The 27,750-nt window shown below is 40.3% G+C and overlaps 3 protein-coding genes across 7 annotated transcripts in view; 2 read left to right on the top strand and 1 right to left on the bottom strand.

Annotated features, from left to right (window-relative positions):
• Positions 1 to 602: 602 nt before the first annotated feature.
• On the top strand, positions 603 to 3,589 carry si:cabz01093077.1 (C-C chemokine receptor type 2). The gene is made up of 4 exons (XM_063487172.1): positions 603 to 665; positions 1,517 to 1,671; positions 1,900 to 2,072; positions 2,803 to 3,589. Exons 2-4 carry the CDS (start codon positions 1,527 to 1,529, stop codon positions 3,517 to 3,519), a joined length of 1,035 nt encoding a protein of 344 aa, XP_063343242.1. The 5' UTR covers positions 603 to 665; positions 1,517 to 1,526; the 3' UTR covers positions 3,520 to 3,589.
• Positions 3,590 to 4,540: 951 nt separating this feature from the next.
• cabz01093075.1 lies at positions 4,541 to 12,585 on the top strand. Of its 2 annotated transcripts, none has more exons than XM_063487137.1 (2): positions 4,541 to 4,775; positions 10,033 to 12,585. In XM_063487137.1, exons 1-2 carry the CDS (start codon positions 4,747 to 4,749, stop codon positions 11,120 to 11,122), a joined length of 1,119 nt encoding a protein of 372 aa, XP_063343207.1. In that variant the 5' UTR covers positions 4,541 to 4,746; the 3' UTR covers positions 11,123 to 12,585. The 2 variants fall into 2 exon arrangements, with proteins under 2 accessions (XP_063343207.1, XP_063343206.1); XM_063487136.1 differs by lacking the exon at positions 4,541 to 4,775 and adding an exon at positions 8,343 to 8,413.
• A 5,376-nt stretch (positions 12,586 to 17,961) lies between these two features.
• Positions 17,962 to 27,750, bottom strand: part of LOC134636986 (triple functional domain protein) — a 105,941-nt gene continuing 96,152 nt past the window's right edge. For 3 of the 4 annotated variants that reach the window (XM_063487282.1, XM_063487283.1, XM_063487284.1), the window contains 12 exons: positions 27,348 to 27,496; positions 27,110 to 27,176; positions 26,907 to 27,010; positions 26,710 to 26,779; positions 26,524 to 26,613; positions 26,321 to 26,413; positions 26,190 to 26,240; positions 25,942 to 26,019; positions 25,482 to 25,673; positions 25,134 to 25,311; positions 24,700 to 24,999; positions 22,881 to 22,988 (listed from right to left, as the gene is read on the bottom strand). In XM_063487282.1, the coding sequence (XP_063343352.1) occupies positions 22,984 to 22,988; positions 24,700 to 24,999; positions 25,134 to 25,311; positions 25,482 to 25,673; positions 25,942 to 26,019; positions 26,190 to 26,240; positions 26,321 to 26,413; positions 26,524 to 26,613; positions 26,710 to 26,779; positions 26,907 to 27,010; positions 27,110 to 27,176; positions 27,348 to 27,496 (1,377 nt within the window). In that variant the 3' untranslated portion in view covers positions 22,881 to 22,983. Of the gene's footprint in view, positions 19,490 to 20,243; positions 20,431 to 20,552; positions 20,692 to 20,789; positions 20,991 to 21,515; positions 21,595 to 21,727; positions 21,850 to 22,075; positions 22,239 to 22,351; positions 22,380 to 22,482; positions 22,613 to 22,734; positions 22,989 to 24,082; positions 25,000 to 25,133; positions 25,312 to 25,481; positions 25,674 to 25,941; positions 26,020 to 26,189; positions 26,241 to 26,320; positions 26,414 to 26,523; positions 26,614 to 26,709; positions 26,780 to 26,906; positions 27,011 to 27,109; positions 27,177 to 27,347; positions 27,497 to 27,750 lie in introns of those variants that run through there. The other variant, XM_063487287.1, reaches the window with a different exon arrangement.

Below are 27,750 nucleotides of genomic sequence, written 5' to 3'. Positions count from 1 at the left end.
AATATGCGTGTGTGTGTGTGTGTGTGTGTGTGTGTGTGTGTGTGTGTGTGTCAGCACGTAAACACTGTCACCCACAGGAAGTGAGGGTCGGCATGGGTAACAAGTCAGGTGGTTGTGCATCTGTTTATAGTGAAAGGAAAAATGTTTGACATGCGGTTTGAATAGATCACATCAATTTGATTATGGTCACGCCGGCAGGAAGTTTTGAGATGTCTATGGATGTATAAGCATTCATCTACAGCCATTCTTTATATTTAGCCTGTACTTGAAACACAGTTTAAATTTGAAAACAGAAGTTAACCTTCTGGGTGGTTTTTACACATAAGCCTCTCTTACATGACTCACTAAATGATGATTCTATCAAAAATGTTCTACTTAAAGGGCAGGAAAGTCCAGTCCACTCTCTCAATTCCCTGTTTGAACTAATTTTTCCCTTTTGAAGAATTTATCATCACTTTAAAATGTTCATTTGATGAGCAAACTGTTCACTCATCATGCTTGTGGGGAATAGTGTGTCTAATAAAGAGAAGAAATAAACAACATACTCCTTTTCTGTTTCTTGAAGACTGGCTTTAAAGACTTCTGATAGGTAAACTATGGAGGAAATTCTTATGTGATTTTCAACAAGAAAAATTAAATCAGGAGCCAAAAGGTGCCATCATAAAGTAAGTAGGCTTTTTTTTTTTTTACACATACATACATATTTATATTTAAAATATTCAGGTGCTTTGGCTTTAAAATAGAATGAGAACAGACTCAAGTTAATGTTTGGTAAGAAATTCAGTAACTACCACAAATGGCTTGTAGACATGTTCTGGCATAATATGGCACAAAAAACATAATCTTATAATCATCATAGATGTAAATGTGCCTCTTTAAATTATCTGTGATATCTGTTAGACAGCAGAGTGACTGAAGAGTGCGTGGCACTGGGGAAAGGGAACAAAGAAGGCATTTGAGGACAAAAACTGAATAGCGGAAGTTTTATGTCTGTTGGGCATTTCTCTCTATCTGTATTGCCACTTTTTAATCTTCTGATGTGCTGAAGAAAAATGAGGAAGATACTGGAACACTTCATATGTGTGCATGTATGTCAGAGACTCACCCAAAACAATCCAGAACTGGGTTTGAAACTGAAAACATGATCAGCCAGGTCCAGCTGCTTGAGTGGTTTTGGCTGGTGCTTTTTAAAGTACTGAGCTGCACCTTTTTTAACACCAGATGAACTACTTTTATTTGATTTCCCAACAAGCTGATTTAACAGATTTAGTATTGTTGGTGCCAATTACATCTATATAGCAACAATGGGCAGCCTCCATATTGTTATTACTTGTGTATTGTTTACATCATTTTAATAACTTGAGATGAATACATTGACAATAGTTCAGGTAATTGTTTTTTTCTTTTTTTCTCTTTATATCAAAGACTACAGTAGCTTTTAAACGTGACGGTGCTATTCTCACCTTTTTGCACGACTGCGCACTCCATTGACCAAATTTCCTTTTCTGTCTCACAGCTGTACCACCATGTCAGATAACGGGACCTCTAACTACTCAGACATTTATGACTATGATTACAATGATACCTGCGATCAGGATGCAAGTTCGGATTTCATTGGATCCATGGGCTTAACAGTGCTTTGCTATGTGCTGTTTTGTGTTGGCATTCTAGGTATGTTTCGTACTATTTTTCCATACCAATTCTATGTAACACAGCATTTATAAACCAGCCCCTGATAAGGCTTTTCGAATACACAGACATAGCTTGTACGATAGCCCAAGACTCAACACTGTATACTGAAGCACAGAACACATAACTCATCAAAGTTCATGCATGCAGCAGACTTTCACATATGAAATGTCACATGTTCTAAGGTTAATATCTGAATTTACTTCACAGGAAACAGCACAGTCCTGTGGGTCCTCCTGCGACATGTTAAGCTCAGAACTATGACTGATGTATGTCTTCTCAACCTGACTCTGTCTGACCTCTTAGTGGCTGTATCACTGCCCCTCTGGGCCTACAGTTCCCAGAACCTCGGCTTATGCAAAATAAAGACAGGAGTTTATCAGGTAGTTATTTTCTTTCTTACTTTCTTTCTCTAAATGGAAAACCTTATGTGTACCATAACACATGGAATGCATATTCATTATTGGAACAACTGAAGCACTTCAACTTTCATGATTAACAAGTCGATAGCTTGCCTTCTTCAGAGCCAAGGCTGCGGTCCACGAGATTTAAAAAACAGATAATCTGGATTCTGTTGAATTAGAAATGTTGCAACTATGACTGACGAACTGCAACTTCCTCATGGCTTTGCCATGTTGTTGGTGAAGAGAAAGAGATGATTATTCTTAGGCTCTTTATTCTTAGGCTCATCAAAATCAATAGTTTTAGGTTGTATTGAATCATATGTACTACCAAAAAGTAAAGTTTATATATAAACTAAGTAATCTGAATGGGCTCCTTTGTCAAGATGAAAATTTTTTTATGTTACTTTTTGTTTTTTAAATAAGTGAAAGTTTAACCGGTTTACTCACATTAATTACTTCATGCTTTTTCATGTAACTTATATCAGAAGTTAAAAGAAATTATTTCTGTTTTCTGAATGCAAAATTCACAAACAATTACACCTGTTTAGTTGTTCGATGCTCTAAAGCTCAGGTGATGTGTGAAGCAACTGCTGGGTAATGTCAGATTTGTGAAGAACCTCACTGACGCATTTAAAGCCTCATCAAAGGTTTCCTCATCTCATGTCACATCCTGTTCTAATTTTACTTCCTCTCTTCTTCCACCCAACAGTTAGGCTTCTACAGTGGGACCTTGTTCGTGACCTTCATGAGCGTGGACCGCTACCTGGCCATCGTCCATGCCGTGGCAGCCATTCGAGCCCGGACACGTCGCTACGGCATCACAGCCAGCATCATTATTTGGGCGATATCTGTCACTATGGCAACCCCTCGGGTGGTATTTGCCTCCTTGGAGTCTGATGATAACACCTCAGAGTGCCAGCCCATCTATCCAGAAGAAACGAAGCATTTCTGGAAGTTGCAGCGCAACTTCAGTGAGAACACAGTGGGCCTTTTTCTGTGCCTTCCCATCATGATTTTCTGCTATGTGAAAATCCTCATTGTGCTGTCAAAGTCCAGGAACTCTAATAGGAACAAGGCTGTGAAGCTGATTTTCATCATTGTGTGTGTGTTTGTGGTGTGCTGGGTTCCCTATAATGTTGCAGTTTTTTTCAAAACACTGGAGCTGTTTGAAATAAACCTGGGACTCGACCCCTGTGTGAGTTCAAAAACCCTCAACGCTACCATGAGCATTGCCGAGATTATCGCGCTGTCCCACTGCTGTGTAAATCCAGTGATCTACGCATTTGTAGGAGAGAAGTTTAGGAAGTCATTGAACAAGGTGATGGCTAAATACCTTGGCTGGAGTTACCAAAGCAGTGGTCCTTACAGCCACAGGGATACCACAGACAAAGAAACCTCCAACACACCTGTAAGATCAGAGTATTAAAAATGGGTCGTGTGCTTTGCTGATGGGTGTAACTGTTTCCGCAGCACTGGATTTTTTTTTTATTTGAAACTGAGAGACTACAAAGATCACAAATTACATATGTGTGTGTGTGTGTGTGCGCGTGTGTGTGTGTGTGTGTGTGTGTGTGTGTGTGTGTGTGTGTGTGTGTGAGCGCACGTGTGTGTGAACGCATGTCTGTGGTTAGTACCTCTGAGTGGTGTAAAACAATTCTCCAAACCAATTTGCAGTTACAAGCATTCATTTTCAAAAGTGCTTAAAACAAAACACATGCATCAAAACATAAATGTCGTGTTTATTCACAGTTTGTAAGACAATGTTATTTTTGAAAAAATAAAATTATTGAACAAAAAAAACCCTTTCGTCATTCTTCTTTCCTTTTACAGTAAGAGGAAAAAAGTCTCTGAAGCGTGTTAAAGGGTGTTACCAACAGTGTGTTTGCAGGGTAAGATAGACGCATAGCAGCACTTTATGATGGAAATGGCAAAACCACTTTCACTGCTGTAATTCCTGTTAGAGGGTTATTATTATTTGAAAAGAAGTGTACAGATCTGAGTTCATGTGTCATCTAACAACAACATATCTGAGTAACACAAGGCATTGTAGGGGCCTACGAGGTGAATTTAAATGATGCACAACAATATTAAGATCTAGTAAACACACAAGTCACACAGAAGGTTTCCTCTTTAGATTTTAGTCAGAAGTCTACCCCTAACTCAAAGAAAGAAATGCATTTAGCAGACACGATGCTATTCTGAAACCATTGTCTGTACAGGGTGCACTGCTGGCTGTGTCGGTAGTATCACTTCTGTCAGGCAAAAAAAACAAAAAACCCACACGCAAGCCTCCAGCTGTGTGCGCCTGCAGGTCTGGTCAGAGTCACCTTGCATATTTAAAAGTTTGCATATATGGACTTGTGGGTCTATAGCTGCACAGACTGTGGGCTTTTGCACTGCGTGTTTCAAAAACAGTCTCAGGAAACAATTAAACCATACATCTCACATCGGAACCCGCAAGCCCACCCAGTTAACTTGGTTTTGAGGAAGGTTGTACTTTTTAAAAAAAAGCAACACCTTCAATTTTTTTCATGTGTGTGCAAACCATTTCTCACTTAATGTGTGTGCAAACCATTTCTCACTTCACAGATCTTAATGCAAAGTGGATAACTTGTTTGATTAGACAAGGCATCTCTCTATCCTGCGATCCACAATGAATTCCACCATCAGCACCACGGAAAGGTAAAAATATTTTTCCCACTTTATATGCAGAATGATTTAGGCTAACATGTCAGCAGTATTGCTGCACGCCTTTACAGTTCTGTAAGTGGGAAGAAAACAATGACGCACACTTATTTATTTTCAGCCTGTAACAATTGAAATGTTTTTTTTTCTTTAATGGAAAGCGTCTATACTCATATCTAAATGGACAAAAGTATAAAGCAAAAAGAGGAAGGTCAGTCTAATGACTGTCATTTTTCACTACATGTTCAATTATAATGCAATTACTGTCTCAAAATGTTTTGGATTTAGCTCATAGATCCATATCTTAGACGCAAGATCGTTATCAGTTCATCTTTTACCTGTTGTGGTATAGGGCAATCTGAGTGAAGAATAGTGAACTGGGGCACAGTGAGGAATGTTTTATCTATGCATTATTGAATTAATGAGAGTAATGGTGCATAATTTTCTTTTTTTTTCTTTTTGTAAGTGATAATAGAGACAAACACCAAGGTGCATTTTCTGTATCTGTCTATCTGCTGACAGTGACAGGGCATTTTCTCTTTTGCGTGTTAAATTTAGGTCAGTGGGAGAGGAAATTACATCCTCATCTCATTCGTAACACTTTTGAATATAAAATGCAATATGCTTTGATAATATCCAAGTTATCTAAGTGGTTTTCTACTTTTTTGCCTTGTTTTGTTTATTTGTCTTTTTGTGTGTGTTTTTTAAATTAATGGAACGTGTTAAAAAAAAAAAAACTTTTCTTAATTCTTGAAAAACAGTAGTAGCTATCATCAACCGTCATTTCCCATATGGAAAAGATATATATATAAATCTTATAAAGTTTGTATCTGTCTTGTGTGAAACTTGTATGAAAAGCATACAAGAGTGAGTACTGATATAAGATCCCTTGAAAAATTATATAATGAAACTTGTATGTTTTGGATATTTACTAAAACAATATATGAAAGTGGCCACTTTCATGAGTAAATCATATAAGCCTTATATGATTCACTATATGAAGTAAGCCAAATCTGATGCAAGTCTTTTATAAGTTTTTTCTATTTCTTTTCCATATGGATTAGACTGACGCTAATCACAAAACATTTGAAATAAAGTGTGACGCACTAACTACAAAGTTCTCACAATTCAAGAGTTATTTTTTCAGTCTTAAGTATATAAACTACCTACAGTGGAGATTTCTTCTTCTGTGGCCAGCATGCAGGATTTTTAGTCTTTAGTCAATTTACACCTATGTAGTGGTAAAAAAACAGCAATTATTCTCTTTACGGAGAATAATTGCTTCCTTTGGCTTCCTTTTTTAATACTTTTATGCTTAAAGTGACCTTGAGTTCCTTGAAAGATACCATATAAAGCTAAGCTATTATTATTATTATTATTATTATTATTATTATTATTATTATTATTATTATCATTATTATAATATTGTGTAAACAAGCTGCCGATACTGACTGCTGACTGATGCACACAAATCCTATGCCAACTCAGGTTCTGATAGAAATCATGACATAATCAACTTTAGCGAGATATTCTCCTTTAACATTGCTTTTCATAGATTTATTTATTGATTGATTTGTTGTATTTTTTTGCATGCAGCTGTGAAAATGTGTTATAGGCACATCACTGAAGAAGCTACAACAGTCAGTGTGCTGCTGTAACAGATCATTTATTAGATTAAATTTACCAAAATTTGAATCAAAAGAGGAAAGGTAGAGGGAAGAGATGACAAAACCACTGCTGGGGAAGCCTACCACAAACTGATGCAGCGCACTGATTCTAATCCACCTGTGTGAAATGTAATAAACCAAAAGTGCTATGAAGTTAAAAGGGCATACAAAAGAAATCTGTCGCCACAAACCATAAGAGGAGCAAATGTGGGTCACCCTCCCCTCAATACATGGAATGACCACAAGCATGTAAGTCATCAGCAACTAGAAGCAGATAGATCTTTAAAAAATGTTGCAAGTGTGTAAAACTTATTTATATAGCACTCTATAAAACATGTAACCAGTCACAAAGTCATTTCATATTATTAAATAATGAAGCAGTTAAAGACTAAAGAGCATTCGATCGACTGGTAAAATAATCCCAAAATTAACAGCAATCAGTTCTCGAATTAATTCCGAGTGCGCACGGAGCAGATTTGAGTTGGCTAGCTATAGACGTGTAGTGTTTTTTCCCCACTCCTCTGTACAACCTCGCTTCAATTCATTGAGATATTCAGGAATTTGTTCATGCGCAGCTCTCTCAAGGGCCAGCCACAGCATTTCAATCAGCCTAAAGTCTGGACTTTGACTGGATCATTGAAACATGTTGATCCTCTTCTTTTTCAGCCATTCTTTTGTGTCACTGTCATCAATGATCAAACTGGGTCAGGCTTAAGCTGTCAGACAGGTGGCATTTGACATTTGATTCTAGAGTATTTTGGTATACACAAGAGAGCATGGTTGACTTAATGATTGCAAGGTGCACAGATCCTGTGGCTGCAAAAAACCCCTATATCCTCGCCTTTCCTCACCTTCGTGTTTGACACTTGGTATGTGGTTTTTGTACTGACATGCTGTGCTTGGTTTTCACTGAACGTAGAGCATGTTCGGCTTCATGGCCAATCATCTCCACTTTGGATATCTACTTTATCGGATTATTCATGTGAGGTTTATTTCCACTTCTGCACCATAATGTGCCTTCTAATTTATCCCATTTCTTTGAACACTTTTGTTACTTATATTTTTGCAGATCCACTGATATATATATGATATGATATATATGTCAACTATAAGTTACACTGATTTATGCAGATAAATGAACTTGCAGATAAGCTTGCAAGCTGGGTTTAAGTATTAGGTTAACAGCAGTATAGAATCATTAACATTTGGTTAACCACAAATACTTCTGCTGCAATCGAGGTAAGCAGCATGCCTGTGAGGGACAGCGGTGAGAGGTAACCCTCATATATATTTGAAACTAAAATCAGGTCAAAACAAACAGAACTGTGTTGAAAATAAATGCGGGCTCACAGTCAGCTGTCCCACTGTGTGTGGCGGTGCGTCTGCTTTCAAACATGTATTTTCCCACTTTATCTGTGGCTACATTCCTCTATGACATTATTATGCGTGTATGGGTGCAATTATGCAGGGTATGTATGAGTGCAATCACATTTTGTATTCTAATTCATGTAATAGCAAAGTGAATTGAGCCAAATTCCCCCCATCAAAGCTGTTTGCCCATCCAGTTCACATGGCCTGGTGCTGAACCTGTCCCTGTGTGTGCATATACTTACACGCACATTTAATTTGCCCAGATTTAACTCAGTTTAAGATTTAACATTTGAGTTATGTATCAAAATTGCATAGAACATTTACATGCAATTTAATGATTAAACTAATTTACATCCTTTTTTTACCATATAAGTAGGGCTGATTTTTGCTAAGGAGTGAAAACTAGAGATTTATTTCACTCCTTTACAGTAGAGTTAAAATACAGTATCCCCACCCCTGCCACTTTAGGAGGTAGGACGGGTTTTCAGTTCTTTGGCTTCTTTCTTTCTTTCTTTTAAAGCAGCTGATCATGGACGAGACCACCGAAACTGACTTTACTTTCAGTTTGAATCTTACTGAATCTTCACTTTTCCAAGGGTAAGATTAGCTATAACAAACATCTATCTGCATTTTCTTCATTTATTGCTCATCGTGAGACTATTTTAAGCTTTTTAATATCATTACTATCCTTCCCCACCCCCGTCTTTTTGAATCTTCGCGGTTTTCACGTTCCTTTCATTTTTCCTTCCAGGCGACGCATTCCTAGTTATTGTTTTAGCGCTGGCCTGCATTTGGACAGTTTGTGTCACTGTCTCATGAACTGTGGGCGATTCAAAATCTTCAAGCACTTCGTCATTTGTCGCCAAATACTTGTGATTTGCTCGCTTGTAAACAATCGCCAGCTGTTTGTTTTCACAGTTGCTGGCCGCCTGCCCTTACTTCCAAACACACCAGCAGCAGTCACAGACCGTCTGTCTCGTAGGAAGTTTAAAAAAGAAGCCTGATAAAGCTTACCTCGCTGCCACGTGAGCTCGTGCAGTGGTTCTCTTACTTTGCTACAGTTCTTATCTGCACCAAAACAACCGTGCTGCTTCACTAACCGCTTATTTTATTTACAACCGCAGCACTTCATAATAACATTTGACTTCCTGCTGAGCTGTAAGACTGAAATTCAACTGAAGTAAATAAACAGAATGTTATGAATATTCTTTAGATTATATATATATCATAAAATAAATGTTAATTGTACTTACAGATTAGAAAAACTGGTCACACAGACCTTCATGATGCTCATACTGTGTCTGATTGCCTGCGCTTAAAAGTGCCAGGAGGCATTTTAAGATGGTTGCAAAACCTGGTGAGCGCATTGAGAAACTCTTTGATAGAAGGACTTGGCTGGCTGACACCGTATTAAAAATTGATTAAATTCAGTTAAATTCATTTTTATTTGTGTAGGTCCAAATCTCAGCAAGGTGCCTCAAGGTGTTTTATTTTGTAAGGTAAAGCTTCTACAATAAACACATAACACGATAAATGATCAAATGTAATCTTAGTTTCATCATTGTATATGTTAGTTTTCCACTATACTCTCATTTAGTTAAGATGTTGCTATTAATTAATTATTGTATTCTGTATGCTGTGCAGTGTCACAGCTGTGGTGCTGCTATTCAGATGGTTCAGATGAAAGTGTCTATCGGTACTATCACACACAAACGTACACGTTCTCAGCGGCTTCACTTTAAATGCATCAGTGCATTTAAAGTGAAGAAAATCTCCTCAGTGCTCCTGTTAATCAACTTTTACCTGAGCAGCTGACAACTGAACAACTACCAGTCTTTATCCCCTGCTTTGATTTTGCTGATCCCAGTATTCTGATAAACAAGCTGCTTTATATAAATTGTTTCTGTTTAGACTTCCAACACTTTGAACAGCTTTGGTCAAGGTCAGACATAGTACCAAAACCACTGATCATGTGAGAGACTGGTTTTGAAAGTTCCTCATGCCAGTCCTGAAAGTGAAGAAATGATTTCCAATACTGTTTAAATGAGCTGCCACACAGTTTGAAGCCTGCAGATCATCGCTGAGTTAAACTGTTTAAAAATGTGTTGTTTTATGTACATGCATACTTTAATCTGTGATAAACAAAGTTGTTGAAAATAAGTAAGGCATATTGAGTAAATCTAATCATTTGTTTTTGTGCCTCTGTTTCTTTCCAGCTTCAGCACGCCTCCAACTGAAAATAGTCCTGCATATAGTTCTGAATATACTACTTACTTTTATGAATATGACCCATCCATGTTCGATGGATTTGAACCATGTGTATATGTGCGACACGGAGCAACTTTTCTTCCTGCCATCTACATCATTTTCTTCCTGCTGGGCCTTCTGGGTAACTCTCTGGTCTTCTGGGTCATTACTTGTGGAGCGCGACTCCGCACCATGACCGACGTGTGCTTGTTAAACTTGGCCATCGCTGACCTCCTTTTGGTATGTTCCCTGCCCTTCCTAGCCCACCAAGCCAAGGACCAGTGGGTGTTTGGGGATGCTATGTGCAAAATAGTCTTGGGCATTTATCATATTGTCTTTTACTGTGGGATATTTTTTATCAGTCTAATGAGCATTGATCGGTACTTGGCTATAGTGCATGCTGTTTGTGCAATGAGAGCACGTACACGCTCCTTTGGAATGATTGCAGCTGCTATTACATGGGGAGCAGGATTTCTGGCTTCTTTTCCTGACTTGATCTTCCTCAGAGAGCAAAGAAATGTGTCGGGACAGCACACTTGCGATCCTGGATTTCCAGAAGTGAATTCCAGTGTTCATTTTTGGCAGGTCTTCAGCATCGTTAAAATGAACATTGTAGGCCTGCTCATCCCGATCATCATTCTGGGTTTCTGCTACTCACAGATCATCTGGAGGTTATTGAACAGCCAGTCATCCAAGAAACAAGCTATCCGCCTTGTTGTCATAGTGGTAGCTATTTTCTTCTGTTGCTGGATTCCCTACAACGTTGCATCACTTTTCCGAGCACTGGAGCTAAAGCACCAGTTGTTAGATTGTGGGCACAGCAAAGCCATCAGACTGGCTTTACAAATCACAGAGGCCATTGCTTACTCTCACAGTTGCCTCAACCCCATCCTGTATGTGTTTGTCGGGGAGAAGTTCAGGAGGCACCTGTTGCGGATGATAAACAGATCTCCCTGCAGACTGTGCCAGCTGATCAAGGTCTTCATACCACAGGACAGAATTTCTACATCAGTCTACTCACAAACTACCAGCGTGGATGAGAGGAGCACTGCTATGTAGTGAACTAGGACAGTTGGGGGATGTGCTCTTTTCATTTTTTCATGTCCAGTAAAAATAGATCACTGTGGCGTATTGTCACTTCTAGAGTGCTAAGGTCTGGCACTTGTGAATGTATGCATGTGACTGTATATTAATATAATGTACCACAGATATGTATTTTTTCCTCTGTTTTTGTACTTCTATGAGTTATGACCGAAATATACGCAATTCCATTATAAATCTCATTTTGAATACTTTGTTGTATCTTCACCTTGGACAATGAGTCACAGTTAAACTTGTTGCAGTTTGTTTTGCCGCTGGCTCTTTACTTAGCACGAAACTGTGTCAACTACAACATCTGTCAGCAGCTACGGCAACGTCATCCAGTTTAAGTGGGGAAACGCACCACCATGAAAAGTTACATGTCATAGTAGCCTACATTTTTATCCAAACATGATGACCCCCCTCACAGTTGTACCCGTTGCATCAGTCTGCGCACAGGAAATCATGTTCAGTGCAACTTTGCAGATTCAGCAGTGTAGGTTGCCTAGCATCATTAGCAGAACATTTGCACTTTACCCAACACAGAGAAAACCACAACCTGAAAGAGGAAGCATGTAACCAAGCTGTTAGTTTAACCTTTGCAGTCTTTGTGCACATCCGAGCCGTTTGTTGTCAAGTGACTTCATAGTTCTGCTGGTTTTTCTCGTGATATTAATCAGGATTACAAGAAAGAAGTCCCTTTTTACAAGAGTTTATTGATGGGCATGCGGACAGTTCCTCTTTCAGCTTCTTTGTTTCAATGCCCGGAGGGATGACAAATTACAGGAAAAATCACAAAAACTCCAGGCTGCATTTTACTGGATCCTCTTAGAGAAGGGTAGCTCTGAATCAATAGAAAGTTGTTCTCATATGAATTGATATCATTATTATTATTATGATACTATTACCCCCCACCCCCCTTTCCAGGAAAACAGCTATAAGGAGTCACTGAATTGTCTGATAAAACTTGGTTCTATCTTTTCACCTATAATTCCGCTGATGTTTTTTTTCCATCTTTGCTTCAGTTTCCAGTTTTTTGATAGTTTTTGTAACATAAACGTTTCTGGTTTCTGTCAAATGGGTGCAGTCATTGGGGCCACAAGAATTACGATTTGGTTTTTGGGGTAATTTAAATGTTTGATCAGTTTTTGTGTTGTATTTTCTCATGTCTGTTTAAAAAAGGTGTTTGTAATCAGCTGACAATACAGAATAAAGGTGTTATATTTCTATGGTAAGTGCGGCATCCCTGTGACATGAATGAGTGTGTATGGTGAAAAGGTGTGACAGATCCAATCTAACCGCAGTTGCCTCTCTTCACTATTTTTACCTTTTGCTTTAAGTGCTTCCACAAAATAAGGAGTATTTGCACTGACTAACAACCCAACTTTGATATGTATGTTACTGTAGAGAGGTGTTACTGTTCTGTAATAAACTGTACTATTCATCTGGTTTCAGTCAGTGAAGCTGTTTGCTTTACAGGCAATCACGTTTTTCATCTGATAAATTAGCCACACATTTCTTCTAACTTCCTGGTGTCATCATTTTCTTTCTTTGATTTATATATATTAAATTTTACTATATTTTGAAAAGAAGCATGCAGCTACCCATCATATACCATTTTTTAAAATCTAATAAAAATCCCCCTGATTTTTTTGCGCATCACACCATTGTCTATGTGGAGAGATATGAGCTAAAACATTATTTCTGTTAGTCTAGAGTGGCGCACTAAGTCCATCCTTGGGAAACCCAGTTATGTCGACTCTTGAGGAAAGTGACAGAATACGCCCATCCCTTGATAACACAATCTGCTTCTGTTTTTTGTTTTTTTTAAAGAGCTTGCTCTTAAACTACTGAGAACACAGTGTACTGAGGAAGTGGAAACCCTAAACTGAGAGGAGGGGCAGGCTTGACCCTGTCTATAGATGTAGATTGATGATTACTGCTTCCTCAGAAAGTGTTAGATGAAACCTGCCTTATTTAGACTGCTGACATTTAATGTCTGGTGTTTAAGTCCCAAGAGAATGGAGTTCTTAAGATGCTCAAAACAATGGCGAGCATCATCATCATCATCATTATCATCAGCAACATGTAGATTTCAAATGAAAAAATTCCAGTCCAGGAAGAAAACATCTGATGCAAAAAGAGTTCTCAAAAGCTCCAAAATTTCATCACAGGATCTGCAGGAGACTGTGCGCAGCTATTTGTGTCAAAGTGAACGTGTTTACTTTCAGAAAGCACAAATTTGGACTGAATCAAAAGCGTACCAGGGAGAAACATTTGCTGTGCAAAAAGACGATTAGAAGAAAATTGCTTTTAGTCAGTGAAGATACTGACACAAATTGGGGCTTTTTGTTCTGGGTGGATGAATCCAAAATTGTAGTTACTGACCTTCCTGAAGACCACTTTGACGTGTATCTACCATCAGGAAAAGCCCCTGTAAAACAAACCATATATACTGTGATCTAACTAAACAGGAGTGTAAGGAGTTAATGGATGTTACAGCATCCTACAGAGCTGTAAAGCATGATCTGAAGGTGCTGCACGGCTCTAAGCAGTTTTAGGGTTGGCACAAACATTTGGTTTCTGTGGTCAAAGAACTGCTGAGGCAGTACAGAAGCATCTCACCAGATAAGGCTGTTTAGGCAAGGAAACGGAAAAACAACCTGCAAGTAAACAGTTTGAAAACTGTCTGCGATATAAAAAAACAAAAGCTGAACAATTATTCCCACTGCAGTACTAATGAGAAAGAAGAAACAAGCAAACATAAAAAACAAACCGCCTAACGAGATTTTATTAGCCTCCCCAAATAACCCAGGTTAGTACAGCAGAGGACTGAAAGCGTGTCTTAAATGCATTCCAGCGAGATGTCAACAGCTGAACTACTTCTTGTTGTATATAAGTCTGGAGAATGCAGCGATAAAGCAGCAGCTCTGACAAGCTCTGGGGGAAAGTTTCACACTAACTACTAGGAAAATGCTTTCCCTGCAATGCTGAAATGATTAAAAGTGAAGTCTTCCTTTCACTCTATAACTTAACCGCTCACGTGGATTGACTCATGCCAGACTTCAGATACTGATCTGTGGTCTTTACTGATAAATGACTCGACTTTACTTCAGCTTGGTGCTCATGACTTGAAAAACTTGAAAAAGCTTTTTTATTTTTTTGTTGTTGTTGTTGCATTTGTGTTGCATCCATTTTTAATGTATTGACAAGTTATGTTTTGTTTCTTAACCCTGATAGGGTGAGTTCAAGTTATGATCTCTCTCCTCCCCCCTTCCTCTTAGCATGTGTGTGTGTCGGGGGAGGGGGCATCAAACTAAAATACACTTGTGGAGACCTCTAGTGTAAAAAGGTTCAGTGGCAGGTCTGCAGGTTTGCTGGCAGATTTTTATCAATGTGGAAGCATCGCAGCCATGAAAGAAGATGCAGTCCAAAAATTTGATGTCATCTATAAATGACCTCAAAATGAAAGTCAAATTCCAAAAACAGTGGACTTAGGGAGACTTTGTGATGTGTCATGTGTTTTCCCCTTATCGTCATGTTCTCACAGTACAGTTAAAAAAGGACAAAGGGTCAAGTGAGAAAGATGGTAAACAGATACGTGAGAGTTGGGGCTGTGATGTCAGTACTTGTTCTTACTGGCTGCCACGCAGCGTGAAATACCAGTACGATATAACATATGATATAAAACGCATATTTTCACATTCACCTGTTTTTGCTCTCACCACTTTAAATGTGGAAACTGGGCCAGCGAGTTTCATGTGAACTGCCTGGCCTGTAGCAGAGAGTGTGACTCAACTGCCCAATTCTCACTACATGGGAACCACCTCTGCTAAACACACAAAACTCTAGTGAACCTACAGAGGGAATTTACCCTCTGTAGGTTCAACAGAGTGTTTCAGCAGTGCATGGCACATTTAACCTTTTAATAACACACAGTTCTGTTATCTCCGTCAAACCCTTTTCAACACTACGTGCTGTTTCTGTTGTTCTTCTCCAGACTGCAGTAGTTTCTGTTTCGAGCTTGGCCAATCAAATTTGCCGGTGGTTCTTTAATAACGTCTGTAAGTTGTTGCTCTGCAGGTTGTTTTGCACACGACGTGTTCCGCTATCGGCAAATTCTTGAAACCAAGATCTCCGATGCCATCTAGTGGTCTCTTGTCTCCTGATTGTGGTTAGATAGTAGGAGTGTTCTTGTTTACAGTCTTGCAACTCGCGTCCCGTCCCGTTAGTGTGTGGGCCACAATCACGTCATTATTCTCCTCATCAGTGTGAACTTTCTAAGTATTTGACATCTCTTTCTCTGACTCACGTTTGCTTTTGGTTTTAAACTACAGCCAGACAGGACTCTCCCCATATGAGTGAATGCTGAATTCAGTGGGTGGAAAATGCCCAGAAGCAACAGTGGGTGAGAAGGCGCAAAAACTGGGAAATATCGGGCTGTCGAGAAATCCACATAATCGTGTATTAGGTATTTGTGTCGGGTTAAACGTGTGGACTTAAAGTAAAGCAGTACCCGAATAATGAAAATGAATAAACAACACAGTATTTGGTCACAGGTTAAATCAAGTTTGTAGAACAGAAAAAGAACTCTGCGCTGGCGTGCATCACCTTCACACTTCACAGCTCTTGCGTGAGATTTTGATCACAAGATTTTGTGTAAAGATTGGAAAGATACCCCTTCTGTGGTTTCATGCAAAAAATAAAAACAAAACAAAAACTGTTGCTAAGAAAGACGAAATAGATTTCACACCCGATAAGTGCACAGGCACCTTTCAGGCACTGGGTGAAAGCGCCACTTTCAGAACAGAGACACAGGTGCGTCAGGTGAAGTAAATAACCTCGAATGGGGCTTAGATGACAAACACTTCAGGCTGATAACGCTCATGCGTAGATACCAGGGTTTAAAATGCTGCAAAAAATGTTCTCTAGCAGACCTCAGTGAGTAACTATTGTAGCGGACGTGGGTTGAGTGGGAGGTAAAATCGTGCGTTCTTTGTGCAGTGATGCAACACACACTGCTTGCACTGATTCAGAAACAGCAGCGGCATCTGCTCCAGACTGATAAGATCAGCAACAGTCCCCTCCTGATACCTTCTCATAGTTTATCTCTTGAACTGATCTTCATCACAGTAATGACATTCGTTCACTATTACTGTACACGTATCTTCCTCCTGATTTTAATATTCTCACTTTGCTTTTCATTGTTTCCCCGCAGTGCTTCCAAATGTCACACTTCATATGAAAATGAAAAGTAAAAAAAGTAAAGAAAAACGTGTCAAAGGTGTTACGCTATCGCAAACAATGATCCCCTCTAATGCAAGGCTTAACATGACTGCTGTGTTAGTTGGGTTTTTTGTGTTTAATAATTTTAATGAATGACTGATTGCAGCCATGTGAATTAAGGGTTTCCCCCTGTTTTCTAATCATGCCGGGAATACAGATTTATCTCATCTTCCAGCCCTCAAAAGCTTATGGGAAATCATGAATGAATGATAATAACAGACATTCTCACGGGGGTGGAGATGAATGTACAATATATGCGCACAAAAGTTTCAGTAACGCTGACTGTGCCTTGTACGTTTAATGGCAAAATAACAGAGGACAAAATAAGTTATTTACAACACGTAGTAACATGTAAACACAATCTTCTGTACAAAGAAATATACATGCAAAAGTAAAAATAAGTCATACTAAGACATTCAAGATGACATTTCTGCAGTCTTGTTTTAGGTGTATTTAAAATATGACAGTTGTGAGGTTTACATCCCGGGTGTGGGCGAACTGCCCGACCCTTCTCTGTACATCTTTACATCGTGAGCAGGCGGGTTTCCCACGACACCGTTTCATCGCTTCGATCGTAACCCGAGCGCGCTCTGACAAAGCGATGATCAGAATAGTTTCAGGGAAACCCTTATCCACATTAATAAATAAAAATGACACAAAATGAAAGACGGAGACTTTACAGACCAGAGAGACAAGTCATTAAACTCAACATGTTATCGACAGCAACTGACAACCTTCAAATAAAACGAGAAGCGACGCAAGTTTTTCATTTTTACCAACCAACTTAATTCACTGGACTGGCACTTTAAAGAAGTTTTTAAACAACTTTTTAACCTAAAGACGTCATCGTATTTAAATTAAAACAACTGACAGAGACCTTTTTCAAGGGAGATACCTGTTAATGCTAATCAGAAAAACGGTGATTCAGGGGTTGTTATTATCTGCCAGAAGGTATAATTCTTTCATCAGTGCAGTCCATGGTGACTTTTTTCACCCCAGACCTATTGCTTGGTGAAGATATAAATCAATACGGTCTAGCAACATACACTAGTATCTACCTACAAGAGCCAAACAAACTCACACGGCAAATAACTTTGTGCACGGCTTGAAAAAAAAACAAAAAACCCAAAAGAAATAATAATAAAAAAAGACAAGTCAATATAATTTTTTTCAGCAATAAACCACCAAACAATCTTCTTATTACAATAAGAATAAATAAAACCACAAGGAACCTTTGTAAACGCTCATATGCCTCTGCTCAGTGTGGTCTGTTATAACTCAACATGACAAATCATTAAAAAAAGCAAACAAACATATTAGCAGGAAAACAAAGCAGAGCCAACTTTGGTATTGTTACAAAAAAAACAAAAGCGAAACAAGGACGACATAAAAGCATAAGTGCCTATATTTCATAGATACACATTTTTATACATTATTTTGGAAAAACTCTCCTTTTGTTGCAGGGTTGTTGTTGTTGTTTTTTTGTTTTGTTTTTTTTTGCAGGATATTAATACTGAACTTAATACATAAGAGTTAACACAATACAGACATCTATTGCAGTACCAGGTACGTACATGCCTTTTTAAGAATACGGCTACAACACAAGTTTTCATAAATAGTTGCATAAATGTTAAAGCTGCGACATTGCACGTGGGAACCTAGTAGCGGTTTGATCCGGCTGTCCGCAGGGACTCACTAAAACTCAGCAGATGGAATCGTTTTTGTTTGTCGAGAGATAAATCCGTCAAAATGAGAACGAAAAGCGGGAAAAACGTTATTTACAAATAAGGCGGATGCAGGTAAAAATCTGAGAAGCTCTATCGGGATATTCTTTTTTTGCTGAGTTGTTTTAATGCTTTGTTCAAGTTAGTTTCTCTTAGTGTCACAAACAGAAGTGATTTAACCTTTGAAACTGAAGCGGGAGAATAAAGAAAAGCAAACTATTGCACTGAATGTAAGTTTCTGCAAAACGTGGTTTTGGTAGTTACACCTTGTTCCAGAATAAGAGGACCCTGCTGATGGGTGCCACTTCACCACGCAAATCTCACTTCCCTTTTTTTTTTTTTTCGGTTTTTTCTTTTTCTACTCATCAACTACCCTTTGTTTTCCAAAAGGTTATGAATAAAGACAGTTCTCTGTTTCCGCGCTGTACATTTTGTTTCATTTACAAAAAGTAATCTCTCGTTACAAAAAAACATTTTCTTGTGTTCAACCGAAAGCAGCCTGAAATATTCCTATTGTACAGTATTCTTCTTTTTTTTTTTTCTTTGTTTAACACTGTCCGAAACGCAAGACTCGCTCACGCTGGCTTGTTGAGAAAGCTTGGTTTTCTCCCTGCTGAGTCAAGGTTTTGAAATCTCAAATGGATTCCAAGAGTTCGCTTGTTGTGCAGGCATAGTGACGGTATGCCAGGTTTAAGGAGGGGAAGGACTTGGGGGTTCGAAGGGTTTAATCGGCAGAGGTTAGTCAGTCGGCAGCAGCAGCAGCAGCATCAGGACTTTTGTGGCTTTGTGAGGGAAAAGGGGATTGTAGCAGGCGTGTCGCTGGTGGTGCTCTCAGTAGGCTTCTAACAAGGATCAAGTGAATGAAGAGCAGTAGTGGAAGGAATTCCTTCTGGTCGTGTTTACCTGGTGACCTACTGTCAGGTCTGGCTGAGCAGCCGGCTGTGAAGGAAGGCCTTAATGGTGCCTATGGGCCGGACATCATTCTGGTGTTTCCGTCTCTCGATGAAAGAAATGAGCCTGGATGTGTCCAGATGTGTGCCGCAATGATTCCGAGATGGTGACAGTGCTGGTGGCTGTGTGGGATTTAAGGTGGAGTCACTGCTTGATAAACCTCGAGGCTGGAGCCAGGGCTCCTCCAGGCAGGACGCAGCAGGGGGCCGTCGCTCTGGCTCGCCCTGGAGCAGCAGGCAGATGAAGTCTCTGGCAGCTGGGCTCACACCCTGGAAGTAATCCTCAGGGAAGCTAAAGTCCAGGCGACAGATGTTCAGACACGTCTCCTCAAGGCTCTCGTCCAGGAATGGAGAGGCGCCGCTCAGAACCACATAGGTCACCACCCCTGTAAATCATCCAGTTGGTCAATCAACAGGTTATTTAGCCAAATTAAATTAATTCATTCAGCTCATTTTTAATTTGGCTATAATAATCAATATAGCTTTATATTAAACAATCATGCACAAAAGCAGCTTCTGCAGCTGCTAAAATATTATAGCACCAAGACTACAACAATAACAATCCTCTGTTAGATAATTTGCCTGCTTGTTGGGGCTTTTACTGCATTACTGTAGGGTTTTTACCTTACAACACAAAAAAGCCTATAAATGCCATATAAATAAAACTGAACTGAATCATTAATTTTACACTGCACTCCCTTACGCTGTACTAATATATACATTTTTCTGATGAAACTCATCATCTACATACATAGCAGTAAAATATCACTTGAAGCTTCAAAATATTGAAGTCAGTTAATAGATTGCTGCACGGTTGGCAAGTAGAAATTGCGACTGGGGATTTAAATCACTGATCTTTGCATCCCCAGAGAGGCTGACTGACTGCACTGCAGAGGAAACACTTGTGTTAACACACCTGGCTTAGAGATTGAGATGATAGTATCGCATGGGAGTATTTTTGTCTATTTTTGTGTCTTAGTCAAATATCAATAAGCAGCCTTTTGCACATACTGATAAATAAGAACAAAGGAATTTGTATTTAATACTATTACAGTGGGTTTCTGCTGCTGTGATTGTGTATTCGAGTACATAAAGGGTTCTCTAATGCAAAAATCAGCAAGATACAATTTCTCTACAGACCTAAGCTCCAGAGGTCAGACGTCAGTGAGACGGGCTGACCCAGGATCAGTTCAGGAGCAGAGAACTCTGGGCTTCCCAGAAGAGGGTGGATGTAAGAGGAGGGGGGGTTCAGTTGAACAGCATCACCAAAGTCTGTCAGCTTGATCACTGGCTGGGAGGACGCATGTTCCACCACAATGTTTTCAGGCTGTGGGAGCAGGATAGGAGGATATGGAAACAATCATCAGACCTAGAGAAGCACAACAGCAGCGCAACAGCTTCCCCAAAATAAGATTTAGATTGTAATGCTTTGTTTGTTGAACTGTTTACTTTGAGGTCAAGATGCGCTATCCTCCAGCTGTGCAGGTAATGGAGAGCTTCAAGAATATCTCTGAGGTATAAAGCAACTTTCTCCTCCGTCAGGTTTCCCCAGCTCACGATGTAGTCCAGGAATCGCCCCTGGTCTGCCCTGATAACACAAACACAACATGCATTTTATTTATTTATTTTTTTTAGAGACAAAGTATGTTTTTCAGACAGATGAGATGTCACAGTCGTTTTACTTACATCTCTAGTACCAGTACGTAGCTGCTGGCTGTCTCATACGTGTCTAGCAGCTTGACCAGATTGGGATGGTCTAGATTCTGGAGGAGTCTGATCTCCTGCAGGACCTGTTCTCGACGCAACAGCTTCTTATTAACATGCTTTGCTGCAACTGTGCGTTTACTCCCTCTCTGGTCGCATCGCTTAGTCACCGAGAACCGACCCCTGCAAGGCAAAAATTAGTAGTTAGTAAAATGAAACTTGAGGAATAAGACATTTTATTTGTGTTTTACTTTAACTGATTTTAAAGATCCCAGGAACAGGACTGGACTCACTTTTTTTAAAAATATCCTACATCAAATTTATAAACTATAACGCCCAATCATGACTGGTGGACTTGGATGCATAATGTCAATCTACTTCTTTGTTGATTATCTATATCAGCTTATCCAATGTACAACCTCATTTCCAAAAAAGCTTGTGACACTTTGTGAAAATGTAGTTTCTCATTGCTTAGTAAAGTTTGAACTTGTATTTGTGAATGCAGTCACAAATTGTGTTAAATGATTTGAATATTGTTGCATTCTCTAACCAGCTACTAAGAAATAAGCAACTCATTCCTCATTTAAATACCATCACTTGTATCATCTGTCGCTACTACTATTACTACTGCTACTATATATATGAGTGCAGCTCCTGATTTATTAGCTTTGATGTGGCCGAGAAGCACTGCGTGACAGGAAAACACACCTTCCTAGTTCAGTAATCTCTGTGTACTGGGACTCAAAGCCGTTTTTCCAGAGGAGTTCGCTGCCATCGTCAGGGGTTCCTGAGACAACACAGTGAATTCACAATGATTCAAGTATACTAATCAAATGTAAAATTAATAAAATCAATGTTTTAAATGTTTCAAACACCTGCGTGGCATAATATCAAGAGACATACACAATGACAGGACTGACCTGACACTCTAAGACTGGCAGAGGAGGTGACAGCGCCTGCTATGTTTGTAGCAACACAGGTATACATGCCGCTGTCCTCTACAGACGCGTCCGTGATGCACAGGGACGCCTCTCCGGTCTCACTGCAGAAATGAAGAATGAAAGGAAACAAAGCATTAAGTGAAATTCACAAACTGATACTGTAATTTGCACACAGTTATTATGACTTCATATTCTTTTTTAACAACATGAATGTGTTAACTGAGTTTGTTAGCAGCACATCTGCACCTTTACGTCACAGGCTAATGTAAGATTTGGATTTTTCTAGCTAAAAATCAATAAAAGAAATTCAAGTGAGCCCCCCCACACCTGTAGGTCATGCTGTAATGTCCGTTGTTGCTCAGAGAGTTGTTGTCAGGGCCACGCCAAGTGATGGTTGGTCGGGGGCGACCGCAAACTTTACACCTCAGAGTAACTGCATTGCCACTCTCACATGTTGCATCACTAACTGGAATGAGGAACTCTGGGGGACCTAAAAACAACAACAACAAAAACCCAGTAAAGCTTATTGTTTATCTTTTTGAATTTTTATTCCAAATGCAAGGAAAGATTTGCTCCTTGGCTGAAGCAACAACGTGCACGTACCTTCATAGATAAAGTTGGGATTCAGAAGCTGAAATGACAATTTGAAGACATAATTAGATTTCTTGCACAAATTACAGTGGATGGGGGGGAGGGGAGTCGGTGGGGTGACTTTTAACGTGACACTTTTCTACCTTGACAGAGACTTTGTTGGCCAGGCTGTCCTGAGACTTTCGGTAGCCGTTCTCAATTTTCCTGCCCTCCTTGTCTCTTTTCTCAGACTTCCGGCGAATGCGCAGTGCTGTGTGCCACGATAATGACTTTCTAAACAAACGCAAGAACAAAAATGGAGAAGTTTCAGGTTTCACGTTTGCATAATCGTAATCACTATGACTGTCATGTTTTCTGTGGCAACCTAAAAAGGAAGGAAGGCTGCTTATGCTTACTTTATGGTGCCTTCGGAGAGCTCGGGTGTGACTGAGGATGAAGTGTGTCCTAACACGTAGCCAGGGATCCAGCCCTCAGCCGCAGGGCAGTGCTCATTGGCCGCCCGGTACACCAGGAACATGTTCTGCTGGTTGCTTGCTAGCATTTGGACCACCTCACCCTGCACCACACTGATCTCATCCTCCTTCACTGCCACATAATCCTGAGTCACCAGCATGGTGGACACGCTGCTGCTGCTACTACTGCTTTCACTCTGTCAGGAGGAGAACACATTAAATCATGAGTCAGGAGACACTTTAAATATAGCAGAACATGTTACTGCACACATTAACACACATGAAAATACATAAACGCACATATGTCTAAAAGGGAAATGTTACTTTACACCAATCAAATGGATAGTTTGATTGCAGGGAACATATATAAAAATGAAATTGAGAATATGTTGATCGCATGCAGTGCAAAATGCTTTTTTTTCTTCTTTTTTTGAAAAAGCACTTGTTTGTATTTAGAGCGACGGGCTGACAAGTTAGACTGAAAAGTTACAAAAGCACAGAGCTTATGATCCCCCCGGGCAGGGATGATGAAATGAGGAACTTTCTGTTTTCAAAGACAAAGACAAGCTTTCAAGAAGAGGTGCTGAAGACACTTTGAAACAAACAGGGCAGGTTGTGGGAATTAAAAAAAGCAGTTTGTGCAATCACAAGCTTTTAGCCTTTGTGAAGTGAGAAACCATCTCACCAGATAAAAAGCCATTTCAAGAAGAAATTCTGTTGGTACTGTCAAACAAACAAGGCAGGTTGCGGAAAACAAAACGCTGTTTGTGCAATCGTAAGGTTAATCTCTGTGAAGTGAGAAACCATCTTACCAGAACAGAAACGGCTTTTTTGAAATGTGCTAATGTTTTCAAAAAACAAAGAAAAAAAACGTCCCATAGCTTTTGAAAGGAGATTAGAAGTTATCACCTAACGGAAAAAAGAGATAACATGTTTTTGAAATGGCACTTGTTAATGTTTAGTAGCTACAGTTGGAAAGCAAATGCGTACTGAAGCTCAGAGAGAGTCTTGAAAAGCAGATACAAGTTTCTCTGTGACTCAGATCCACACTGTTAGTAGTTTCCGGGAAAGGCAAAAATTATCCCTCACACACACTGTCGGTGAAGTTAGTGCACTCAGATAGGTGTTATTCTTCAGTCATTCAAGTGTTTCAGCAGCAGTAGTAGTTGTTGCATGTAAAAGCCATTCTTAGAGCCAGCGGCAGGTTGACTGACTGACAGACAGGCAGCCACTGAGGGTGAGGTTAGTGACTAGTAAGTACTCTAGGCCTCACTGAAGCCTGGGCCTCGACTTGGCATCTTACCCCATTGCTCTGGGTGGAGTGTATGGACTGCTCGCTGGTGGAGGAGCAGGTGCTCATGCGATCTATGTCCTTACTGTGGCTGGAGTGGCGGTGATGAGAGGGAGTCCCGTGACTTCCTCTGCCCAGAGAGTCGCTTCCACTGCCACCATTGTCACTGGGGTAGGAGAAGGAACCTGGCCTGCTGGCAGGAGAGGGAGGCATAGCGGGGACTATGGCCCAGAAAGCGTTGCCTTTATGAGCTGGGCTGGAGGGGACAAACGCTTCCTTTCCTCCTCCTCCTCCGGGAGTTTGAGGTAATATCAGAGGTGAAACTGTCCCAACTCGAGGGCTTTTGAGATGAAAATTCAGAGGAGCTACTGGCATCTGTGGTCTGCCGGCCATTTGATGCTTTGGCATTTCCTCTGAGCCTCCGAGAACCTGTCTGACACTGCTGTCCATACTACCTGATGGCCTGTTACTGTTATTACTGTTACTTCCATGAGGACTATCCAGCATCCTCATCTTAGGGACCTCTGAGGCTAACAGCTCTCCATTTGCTGTGCTGACTGAACGGGGGTTAGAGGAGAGGGACTGAAGCGGCTGTGGGTGGCAGAGTGACCACATACCTGCTGATCTGTCGGGACCCTCAGGGCCCGGGGGGTGATGGTGGTGAACAGGCTGGGGGAGGCGTGAGGATGGCTGGGGGATGCGAGATGGTCGGGAGCGTGGGCCGCACAGGGAGGAGGCGCTACCCCCTGCTCCCCCAGAACTGCCTTCGCCGCCACCTCCTCCCCCCATATTGCAGGTACTGTTGGAGCTGCTGCCTCCTGGTAGACCTGCAGTACTGCTGCTGCTACTGCTAGGTGGACCGCTTGGCCCGCCACCTCCCACATGGTTCCTCTGATACTCTATAGGTGACGTCAAAGCTGTGGGATCGGACAAGTGTTAGGTTTTTTTTAACAACTTAATAGCCCTCTTAAACTAAAAGGACCAAGAGTGTCAAAATGTTTTATGTAAAAATGTAATTTTATGTGTTACAGTATTCACAACAATTTCTTACCATTGAGGAAATTTCTCTGATTCTCCAGGATCTGGCTGACCTGATGGATCCAGACTTGACTGACTCCAGGACTTGGTGAATGGAAAGTGTACCTCTCCAGGTTGCCACTAGATGACCTGGAGGTCAGTGTGAACTTGCAGGGGTCATCTGCATTTTCTTCTAGACCCAACCAGCTCACCTGAAGTTATGTGGCAGGCAAGGGTAAAGAGACAAAGATAAGAAAAAAAATATATATATATATGAAATAAAATAGAGCAGGTTTAGCTTCATGATCAAGAGGTACAATCCAAAGTAAGTCCACACAAGTTTACAGTTGGTCTCAAAGCTATTTCAGTGAACTGTATTCACCTTAATGCTGTTCTTGAAGAGGTAGCCAGGAGTAGAGAAGCCCTTCTTTTTGTCCAGGGGTTCACTGAAGATAACTATCTGCTCAAACAGAAACACTCTCCTCTCTTTCATCCTGGACAGGAGCCCTCCATCCTGGTCTGAAACCATGAAAGTGTCTTGGAGAAGCAATCTGCCCTGAGCCACAATTTTACCCTGAGAAACAAACAGGCAATCCAAAGAAAGGTCTAGATGGTGAAGGAGTTTTCTTAAATAGTTTTACTTTGGATAAGTTATTAGAAAAAATGAAAGCGAATCAAACACACAAAATCGGACAACAAACTACAGCTGCAAAAACAAGTGCACACTGACACCAAGTGGCAGTTGCCTGAAACAAGACAAAAAATGTGAAGCATTTATTCTATTGTATTATTTATTTTGGAAACATTCACACACTATCAGAGGTACCGAAAGGGAGACTTACATCAAAGCCTTGGAGGCGCCCAACATTCATCATGTCATTGCAGCGTTTGGGGACCACGCACATCACTTCTACAGCTTTCTGTGGAAGAACATGAGAGAAAAAAAGTTAAAAACTACTTGCATATTAGACAAAGTGACTAAGAATATAAATTTAGTTATGATACTTTCACAGCATTCATTGGAAAACACAGCAGATTATTATTTTTTCATTAGTTTTGTGCTGAAGCCTGGGCTTTTTCTCGATTGTACCTCCAGCTCTGTGGCATCCACTCCAGCCTTCTTAGAAATTTTAAGAAGATCCTGTGAAGAAGTTAACAGAGGTAAGGAGAGAAATTCAGACTGTATTGATCATACTTTATGTTGTACAGAAAAAGATTTACCTTCAGTAGTAGTTGGTACTTCATTATGCGCTGGACAGGTTTGATGAGTAAGTCAGTGAGCTGCAGTCTGTGTCCCAGTCGCTGCTTCAGGTCCTGAAGAAAAATAAAAATATATCATGTCCGGGGCCTGACTCATGACACGGACAATGCAATACAGATAGCATGCTGTGGCTACGAGGTGCAAAATGATTAAACAATCTTACCTCAAAGTACGTATCAATATACTCTGACACGATGTGCTCAGACTTAGGCTTGTTTTGGCAGTACACAATATACATGTGCAGTCTCCGTTCCTGTATTTGGAACAAAAACAGAAAAGAATATTACAGATAAGAACGTGTAATACCCTCTTTAACAAAATCATGCTGCAAAACTAGTTCATTTCTTACTTGTTTGACAAATAAAGGTGCCAGCCGGTCAGGATCCTCCAAACACTTTTCAAGTTCTCCCAGGAAAAAACTGTGAATGGATACAGACATGTGATTTAACCTGCCAAGAAACAGCATGTTGACATTTTATTTGTATAATGCTGCATATGCCCTGAAGCAGGGGCAGGTACTACAGCTGAAGGATTCTGCCAGCGTACTCTTTGTGCCAGTCATAGATCTGATGGATGTTTCCAAAGACAATCTTGTCTTTTCCTTTCATGTCATCTGGAACTCCTTCCTCTTTCATTCTGCTCATGTAGCCCTGAAAGAAAGAGCCACCCAAAGTGTAAGAAGCACAAGCAAACACTGACCAACAACTATGTCCGAAAATTTATTTATCCAGATTTTTTTCTTTTCTTACCTCCACCACTGATCCCAGGTCTCTGACATAGTCTCTCTCAGTCTCCACCAGCTCCAGAAGTACATAACTGAGAGAAAGAAAACACAGAAATTGTCGCGAGTAAGACGAATGCAACGCTCAGCTGTGGATGAATATCAGAAATGCTCCATATAAGCACACGAATGAGGACAAACATCATTTAGTGTCTGGGTTCAAGCAGCTTTTGTTTATAAAAACACCAACAGGACTTATAACTCACTGTCTTCTCTTGAGGAAGCCAGATTTGCGCTCATCCAACTCGTCGATGGGTGAGGAGGAGGAGAGGAGGGAGTTGTCGGAGGGATTGAGAGAGGGAGAGCTGCTGTCACCTTGCTCCACCGACAGAGAACTGGGACGGTCTTCCAGTGACTGAATTAAAGAATTAAGAAATTAAGAGGCAGAAAAATATGTTCCACTTACTTATCTTTATCGAAATGAAGCATAATATACGTGGAGGCCAGTCTGCACGAGTATACTGGGGATATTCGCCAGAGTGCAGTGCCCATTTGTTGGAACAGAGGACAGCTGGGATAGTTAGTCACAGTTTTGACAGATGACTAGCTGGCAATGATGCCATTCTCTGTCACTAACACCAGAAAGAAAGCGTGCGCTTGTATCTACAT

The sequence above is a fragment of the Pelmatolapia mariae genome, linkage group LG10_11 (genome assembly GCF_036321145.2).
Source record: "Pelmatolapia mariae isolate MD_Pm_ZW linkage group LG10_11, Pm_UMD_F_2, whole genome shotgun sequence".
NCBI classification, from domain to species: domain Eukaryota; kingdom Metazoa; phylum Chordata; class Actinopteri; order Cichliformes; family Cichlidae; genus Pelmatolapia; species Pelmatolapia mariae.
This window is presented reverse-complemented; position numbering and strand designations above follow the sequence as displayed.

Coding starts and splice junctions, on each gene's coding strand:
- si:cabz01093077.1 (XM_063487172.1), top strand. CDS start 1,527: ATGTCAGATAACGGGACCTCTAACTACTCAGACATTTATGACTATGAT. Junction 1,672..1,899: donor GTTTTGTGTTGGCATTCTAG/GTATGTTTCGTA, acceptor TTTACTTCACAG/GAAACAGCACAGTCCTGTGG. Junction 2,073..2,802: donor TAAAGACAGGAGTTTATCAG/GTAGTTATTTTC, acceptor TCCACCCAACAG/TTAGGCTTCTACAGTGGGAC.
- cabz01093075.1 (XM_063487136.1), top strand. CDS start 8,346: ATGGACGAGACCACCGAAACTGACTTTACTTTCAGTTTGAATCTTACT. Junction 8,414..10,032: donor GAATCTTCACTTTTCCAAGG/GTAAGATTAGCT, acceptor GTTTCTTTCCAG/CTTCAGCACGCCTCCAACTG.